Source organism: Branchiostoma belcheri, unplaced genomic scaffold (genome assembly GCF_001625305.1).
Source record: "Branchiostoma belcheri isolate BF01 breed outbred unplaced genomic scaffold, Haploidv18h27 scaffold34, whole genome shotgun sequence".
Lineage (NCBI taxonomy): Eukaryota > Metazoa > Chordata > Leptocardii > Amphioxiformes > Branchiostomatidae > Branchiostoma > Branchiostoma belcheri.
The window spans coordinates 2,386,848-2,395,611 of NW_017803954.1; the positions used below are offsets into that span (position 1 = coordinate 2,386,848).

Consider the following 8,764-nt stretch of genomic DNA (forward strand, 5'->3'; position numbering starts at 1 on the left):
TGTCAATCATGAAATTGAAGACTGGTCATAAAAAATCAATTAGTGTCAGGCCATAAAACTAACTCAAAGGAAAGAAAGGAAAATCGAATCCTGTAACCTTGATGTAGTAAATGTATTTCAGAGGTCACTACACCTTAGGGAAAAATAAAGGCAACTTCAAAATCTGCTGTGTCCTTTCAGCACTGTGTAGTAATGTATCTCATTAATAAGGAGTTCAAGACATCTTTGTCTTTAAGAAACCGAGTTACTTGAGAAGCATTTATCTGGAAATCAACTGTAGGATAAATTACTGTAGTCTTTTTTTATTAATTTCCTGGCTATTCTCTAAGGCAGTGTGCTGGATGGAAGAGATATGGGCTGATGAGGTACTAGTATTTGGTGTCTGCAAAGTAAATCAATAATAGAGCAGGGCTTTTCCAGAAGATACAAAGCAGAAGGAGGCAGGAGTATAGTTTGACAACATCCCTCCCAATTTTGCCTTGTTACCTTCGTGTATGGAGGTTTTGCTTTCAATGTGTTTGTTTGGTTTGTTTGTTTGCTTGTATGTCTGTAGCTGTTTGAATACAGTAGAGTCACATGTATAGGAAGAGAGGGGTAACCGCAGACTGGAAGAAGGTGGCATTGGACTTTGGAGGTTAAAATGGTCTCCCTCCAGGCTGTGAGGAAATGCATTTTCATATGAAAGGTCATTTTAAAGATTGATCCTGCTATATTCATAGCCACTGTGATCTGGGCCTTATACTGGAAAAATGCATAAGAATTATAATGCAGAACTATTGAGAAATTCACAATAATGAAAAAAACAACAAGGAATTTAAAACATCTCTAAATAATCCACAGAGTGGATTCCTTGTGAATTCCTTGATTTCTTGTCTTTACTTTGAAAAGGTAGCTTTGGTCTGATGTATGGTATACATCTGTATATGGTACCAAAAATAACAGGAATCAATAACATTAGGCGCTCTTTCAAACAGCTGTATTCATATCATATTTGTTAGCAGATACTATATTCAACAATGATTTTTTGGGCTTAGCTCATGAATATATACATGTATGTATATACCACATTTCAAACAGCTGTATTCATATCCTGCTCACATTATTTGTTAGCAAATACTATATTCAACAATGACTATTTGGGCTTAGCTCATGAATATATACATGTATATATATATCCACGGACAGAATAGACTGGAGGGAGAGAGTCTGGGACCGGGAACCACCCCCGACCTGATGATGATGATACACCACATGGTGTTATATTTATATTTATGGGCAAGCTTGTAACATTTGGAAAGAAATGCTTCCCTTTCATGCATTGTCAAATTCTAGGAAAACAGTCTTGTAATAACCTAGTAAAGGAATACAATTTATCATTGTTCAGCCCCAATCCTTATTATAATATTTTTATATTTTTAATATCACAAACAAACGAGAAGAAGCCGAACATCTGTATTAAAGTAATTTTAGAGCTCTTTGTACTACAAACATGTATGTACCTTTTCATCTGTTCACCTGTACTTAGCCCGATAGGGCATGAATGTACAATAAAGGTTATTAAATTTATAATACATGTATCTGTTCATGACTGCATGACTGTTTTATTTGCTGGAAACACTCCCTATATTAAATATTGTACATATATAGCTACAAATGGCTGTGAGTGGGACACAGACAGTAGGAGTCAGACATGGAGTCAGTGACTGCATTATTCATGGCAAAGTGGCTGATGCACTGCTTCTGTCCAGAATCTATATTTCCCTGGTCCTGAAAAGGAAATCAGTAGATTGAATGAAGGTCACAATTTATCACAGATTTCACAGGGATGGAAATATTGTATTTTGACTGTAGGTATACTGACACACCTACATGTATGTGTTTGTGTAGGTTTTGTACATGAACTACTATGCACTTACATACAGAGTAATCTTCATATTTTAGTGTCAAAAAAAATTATAAAACCTATGTTGTATTGCTTGTTTGCCATTTTGAACTTAGATATAGAATTTTTTGAGAATTCATCCAGTTACTTGATTTATTTTGTAAACTAAAATAAAATTGTTATGTCATTTTCTCCCATGTTTAATCCATGGGAATTGTCTAATGTACTTTTTCCTGTCTGTTTCAGATTTTCTCAGTGTTCAAGGTGGTTGTTGCCTTTGGATTGATCCTGCTGCTATCCTACACCCTTTACTTCTCAGACAACCTCCGGCATGCCATCGGCATCCGTCCTTACTTCATCAGGCTATACCTGGTCAACGACTCTTCAGAAATAACCAAGAGACCAGAACAACTTCTCAGAACAGTTTCAGTCAATCCCATCTTGCTGTTAAGAAATGACACCAATGCTGCTAGCGCTATGGACAAGATTCCATCAAGGAATTCCACAGCAAGGACAGTTCCCTCAAGGTCACCGCAAAAGTCGTCCACAAGGTCGCCGCAAAAGTCGTCCACAAGGTCGCCGCAAAAGTCGCCCACAAGGTCACCAATGTTGTTAAAAAATTCCACCTCAGGTAGTCAAGCGAAAGCGAACACCACGAGCACACCAGCACCCCCCATCCCCCAGCCATATGACCAGAATGCAGACCCTCTCCCTAGCTTTGAGAACATCAGGAACTTGAAGCAGCACCTGAGGATGCATTGTAGGACGTGTGCCTTTGTGTCGAGCTCAGGACAGGTGCTTAAAAGACACGCGGGGCCCCACATCGACTCGCACGAGTGCGTATTCAGGACTAACACCGCACCTGTCAAGCGGTATGAGAGGGATGTGGGGAGAAGGACGACAGTCCGAGTTACCAACTTCCACGCCATCAGGACTATCGAGGGGCTCATTAGATCAGCGCACATTGACAAGGTGGGTTTTCCACAGGTTCAGAAGTATTTTGGTAACTGAATTGTGGGTTTGTGTCTCTGCTTGTCCTAATACCTTTAGTTATATGGCGATGCGGTAGAAAGTGACAGTTGATGGATTATTAAGGAGTGACTCAGCATGAATTGCTAAGATTCTAATTTCTAACAATGTTTAGTGTGAAATGAACAATGAAATAATTCAATTGGTGGAAAGCAAGGCCAGATGAAAATGTAATATAGGGGAATTCAGGGGAAAGATGTGATGACTGGTTGACAATCTGGTTATCTTCCTTACCGTATATTACCTGGCAGCTTGCCTGCATGCCATCCTGGTTAGCTTATGTCTGCTGTTAGCTTCCCTTCTGGTAAAGTTTACATCTGCTACACTACTTCCGAAAGGGAACTAGAAGAGCAAACATGAACCCATCAGGATGACAGCCAAGCAAGCAGTACATGTAGTACGTGCACCTGGTACAAATTCATACCAATAGCTGCATCCAAGCTAGGTGCTGCCAAATACATGTATCTTCATATCAAATTTGGGAAATCCTGAGGGTAAAACTCATGAGCTGTAAGGAACACAGAGCATTTGGTCTGGTATCCTTTCAACTGACAACTTCTTTTTGTTTAACTGTAATGTAGCCTGTCTTCAAGTGACATAAGGCAGATTCCTTGTTGTGTCCAAGGTATACAATATACATGTAGTACAGAAGGGAAGAAGAACTGTAAGCACAGTATTCAAATTGCAACATGCGGCAAGTTTCTACAATATACAATGTCACATATCTCATCAACAAGTACAAATGTAAAACGAAGCAGAATTCAAAGCTACACTAGTCTGTCTTGTTGTGCTGGAATTTGTCAACATTTTTCAAAGGATTAGAAAGGTGTCTTGGAGAAGAGCACAGTATTTTGTCAAAAAAACAGTTGACTCAAACAACAAAGCCCTCAGATGATCCCACATAGTTTGTTTAGACAAGGTCTGTGGTAAGTTTGGAGATGGGTCCAGCCAAACACAACAAAGGTCCACAATGTATACCCAAATTGTCCGCCCTTATGATCGTCGTGACTATAAAGATAGGTGTTCAAATTTTATTACAACATGTACTTTCCTTGTCTTGGTAATATAGAATTGAATTGACTCTAATATGAGAGCACTACAATACTGTCACATACAGTTGCTCCTAAGTGCACTTGGCTTTGCTGTCCCATTCCCTGCAGGTGAAAAAAATTATAGCAAAATTTTACTCTTATGTGCACACAAACAGATAACTTTAAATTGAAGTGTGTGACTGTAGTTTAAGATCATACAAAGCACATTGGAATCACGTTTTATTTCTTCCAATATCACTGGAGGTATGTCCTTTGAAAGACACTTGTAGAGAACTATCAGTACTGTGACCCTCCTATATAAAAGTACTGGTAAAGAAGCACGTCGGCAGAACGCACTGCACCTGAGCGAAACCCGTAATGTATTGTACAAAGCACTTCGGCAAAACGTCTCATATAAGGTTGTATTTGTGCATATAAGGAAAACATCTCGTCTGTAGTTTCCAAATGTTGTGTCGGAAAAGATATCCTCTGCAACAGGCAAAATTCTGATGCAACGTTGACCAAAAATCCATTCAAAACCGTGAAAATACAGGGTTCTGCGCAGGCGCAGTACGTTCTGCCGACGTGCTTGGTAAAGACTGGTAGACCTGAGTTGATGGGAGCTATCATTCAGTAGGATTTGGCAAGTCAAATTTCTTCAAATTCAGTCATACGTTACAGTTATTGTCTCCCCCCTGCCATAAATATTGGTCTGTGGTCTATACCAAGTATAGCTCATCAGCTACCCTGAGATTGAAACTGCAGGGGGTATGCTAATCCACAGTGGGATTGGAAGCCAACATCGTGATATAGGAATGCCATATTTGGAATGAGGGCCTCAGGCAATTAGGTCAGGGTTGTATATATATGCTGAGGTCAGACTGGTCACTTTGAGCTTGGGAAATCACCGGAAATCTGGAAAATAGATGTTTTAAACCTATCCCTGCAGAAGTTGGTGCCTAAATATATTACATAAAGACAACAAAAGTCATATATATTTATAATATTATTACAGACCAGTTTGATAAAAAATTGTAGTGCTAGGCAAAAATGGGCAAATGCCCTACAGAATGCACAGTGACCTATGACCAGGACTTTTGAAACATCAATCTTGAATCAGCAGGGGAAGCCTTGTATGTGTAGCTGTAATGGAAACCTTGTACATAGTTACAGCAGACTGAAGGTTACATAGTAGAGGTGACCAGACAGGTCAGTAGGCATAATTCAGGAGCAGGCAGATGACAAATGGTGCTGTCAGTACCTTTGGGCTGTATATATTAGCAGCGTGTATGTACCATTCATATTTGTCACATCCACTGCACTAACCATCCAAATGTTGCGAAATGTGTAAAACATTCAGGTGCGGACAAGAGGTTTGACTAAGTTTAAACTTACATGTACATGTAGAGTGCAGTGGAGCAACAAATATGGATGGTACCCAGGCAAGCTGTAGATAGAAGATTGGTCACTGCTTTTCTGCTGTTTATAGACATAGATAATAATAAGTTCTTGCTTCAATTCCATACTTTGAACCAAAGAATTGGAGATGAGAAAATGTTTTGTGATTAGCCTGTGTTAGCTTAATCTCTGGCTGTCTGGGGCTGCTTGGGCCTACTTCTACTAAGTTCTAGGGGCCTAACTTGTGGAAGGGCTGCTAGAAGTGTGATTTAGTTAGGCTAATTTTGTCATCATTCGAACATGGAAAGAAGATATATCAGAATGTATATATATATATTGAGCTGTAGAGCCAAATTTTTATCTTCCACTATGTACATGTAACCGCACCTCAATATTTATAATATGCTGAGTGGACACTTGGTCCCACTGGGAACCAGCTTATCCCATCTTCGTTAGTATTCTCCCCACACTTGCAAGTCAAGTCATGTCATGTGAGGCAGATTTACCCTGTTTTGTCTCTAAAAACTCTGCCCGTTCCAGAACGTAACTCTTCTTTGAACCCTTTCAAAGGCTTAGAGTGACTCTCCTCCAGGTCAGTCACTTCAATCTATAGGGTGGGATGAGTCAAACTGTCTGCCCTGAATCTTACTGAATATACATGCTGGGAGAGGCCTTGATCTGTATTTCAGCTATTTGCTGCAATCTTTTATGGTAGAGTTTGGACTGGGATGAACTTAGAGGTTGTGATGGGGGTATGCAGTATCCTTTAGCTGAAACATCACTTGTAAATCCTGCTTACCAATCAACCAACCAGCAAACTCTCCTCAAAGAAGAGATTTCATCCCTGCATTTTATGAATTTTTTTATTCAGTATTGTAAATTTCTCTGTTTCCATCTAATTTTTTTTCCACTGGCACCTGGCCAACAGACTCTAGGCCAACTACCTGCTGGCTTCCAGCCAGATTCTGGGACCTAACTTCCTGTGTCTGATCTTTTGTTGTCTGTGGTTAAGAAATTCCCCCATCCATGTTCTCTGTCACTCAACTGTACAGACACATACAGGAACACACATAACCCTCATGCAAACAAAGAAACATCCAAAATAATTTGAATAAAGAAATAAATAAAATAATACCTCCTTACACGGCGGTAACAACTGCTGGTAATAATTGGACATGTAAACTACAGTCTTGCCAAGATGTTTTACTGGAGAGATGATAAAACGTATAATTTTCTGGCAATGTTTGTTGTTAACAGTAAGCCCTGAAGTTTACTTCCAAGCAGTCAGAAAATATCACTTGTCAAGACACTTAACAAGCTGGAAAGACAAAACAGACGTCAGTAATAGGGAAAATATAAGCAAACTGTGACCTACCTCCAGTTCAAGTTCTGTGTGTAGTAGTGGTAACATAGGTTTGGCACTTAGCCAACGTTCTGTTAAACTATTTGCCAGTAGAAGAGAGATAATTACCTCAAGAACTTCACACATCACAATGGTAAGAACACGCTCTTTTATTAAAAAAGAATGTCTAATATAGTATGTTTTTGTTGGCAAGGATGACACTTGTTCCTGATCTCAGAGACAAGACGTCACTGACAAGAAAGTAACGAAAATGGGAAAGTATCTTGTTATTTTGTAAATGACACTATATATATAGCATTGAAGTTCTAGTAGCCATGTGTGTGGTTTTAGAGGCAGAATGCATTTTGAAGTAACAATCTCAGAATTGTATATATTGTTCAACAGATTAAAAAGAGGTTGACAAGTACATTGCATGTACGTGACATGACTAGCACCGACACATACTAGTAGATGAAGTATTGGTGGTGCATTGTCTTAATGTATGATTTCAACACGAGTGTATAAATTCTGCACTTTGCAAGCTTAATGTGTATGTGAGAAAAATGCATTTGGGCCTATTTTAAGTAACTCCAGATCCCTGTAGAGAAAAGATTTATCATTCTAAGATTATTCCAAATTCCATTGAGAAGTTCTGCAAGACTCATCATTCAAAGCAAAGCAGCACAGAAACATCAAAAGGCCATTATGCACGTATCAGATTTTGAGCACAGTCAGACCGTTATTTTCACGGGGTCCAAAATGGGGACGGCCGATGTTTGATTTTGCACAAACATGGTACTGTAAATGCATTTCTCTTCATCACATGGTATGCTATGAGGGGAAAAGAAGGTGTGAAATTCACGGTAACCGTTGTAACAATTGTTTAGTATGATACAAATAGGAGTTGCATATTCGCTATGTCTTGATTTTGCATTGAGAAGGACATAAAAAAGTAAAAAGAAAACCATGATTACAGTAACCCTTGTTTTTCTACAAATATACAGGTTTACTTGTCAGGTGTTTTACCATTGCTGCATCTTTTGAATGTTATCAGAAGATGATATATTATTAACCCAAATCTGCCTTGATTCTTTTCATCTATTACTTAGTATTAGAGATTTCCATTAATTTGCACCCAGATTCTAATTTATCAGACAAGATAAACAAATGTACCAGCACAGGTCGTGTGAGGAATACAGGGTGTTAGATATTTGATAGTTCTTATACTTACCACTTCTTATAGGTATGATACATGATTTAAAGAGATACCTTTTATTCATACATACATGTATGTATTGCTACAGGCCTGGTCACGCCCCTGTTTTGAGCCCTGCAGTGCTTTATGAGGCTAGCACCTGAGCTCCGTCATCTGTCAATGAATCTATAGTCCAAAGGCAGTGATCTAAAATAAAAAGGCATTTAGTTTGACATTAGTGCCAAACGATGTCTCCTTGAGCAACTGCTCAGGCAATTCAGGCCACTCTAATGGGATCTGCAATACCCAGACATTAGTCCATGGGCAGAGAATGAAAGAAGGTAATAAAAATGCAGCACCACATTTAAGATAAAGTAGCCCTCATAAAAAAATGGTGCCTAACATGCTTGAAGTTTATTACATTGTTTTTACAATGTGGAAACATTTCACTACAATTCCAACTCTCTCTGACCTCCATGGTGTAAAGGTTACCTGATATTCCTATTCATGATACTTCCAGGTACGGAAGTATTGTTTTGCGTGGCTGATGTCGTTTTGTGTCTTTGTCTGCAAGCACTTAATATACCTTGAAACCAAAATAGCTTTGGTTGCAAGGTGGGTGACAGGTGGTTTTGACAGTGGATTGATAGGGAGGTCATGGGTCCAGGAGAGAGTAAGTGGGCAGTATGTGGAGGAATTCAGGAAGTGGTGTAATACCCGATAAACTATATCATACAATCTCCACCATAGTTCCAATACATTCACAAAACCCCAAAACACTTCTCCGAGGTCTGTGAACTTCAAGGCCATGAATACCCAAAACTCTTCCCAGATCTCTGATATCTCTGATTTCTTGTTGCAATCTGCTTGCCCAAATTGCTTGGCAG

The 8,764-nt window shown here is 39.1% G+C and overlaps 1 protein-coding gene across 1 annotated transcript in view; it reads left to right on the top strand.

The window, feature by feature from the left end:
• LOC109475588 (alpha-N-acetyl-neuraminyl-2,3-beta-galactosyl-1,3-N-acetyl-galactosaminide alpha-2,6-sialyltransferase-like) overlaps window positions 1-8,764 on the top strand; it is a 35,397-nt gene that overhangs the window by 13,163 nt on the left and 13,470 nt on the right. Inside the window, exon 3 of the mRNA XM_019776287.1 lies at window positions 2,129-2,854. Coding sequence (XP_019631846.1) covers window positions 2,129-2,854 — 726 coding nt within the window. The remainder of the gene's footprint in view (window positions 1-2,128; window positions 2,855-8,764) is intronic.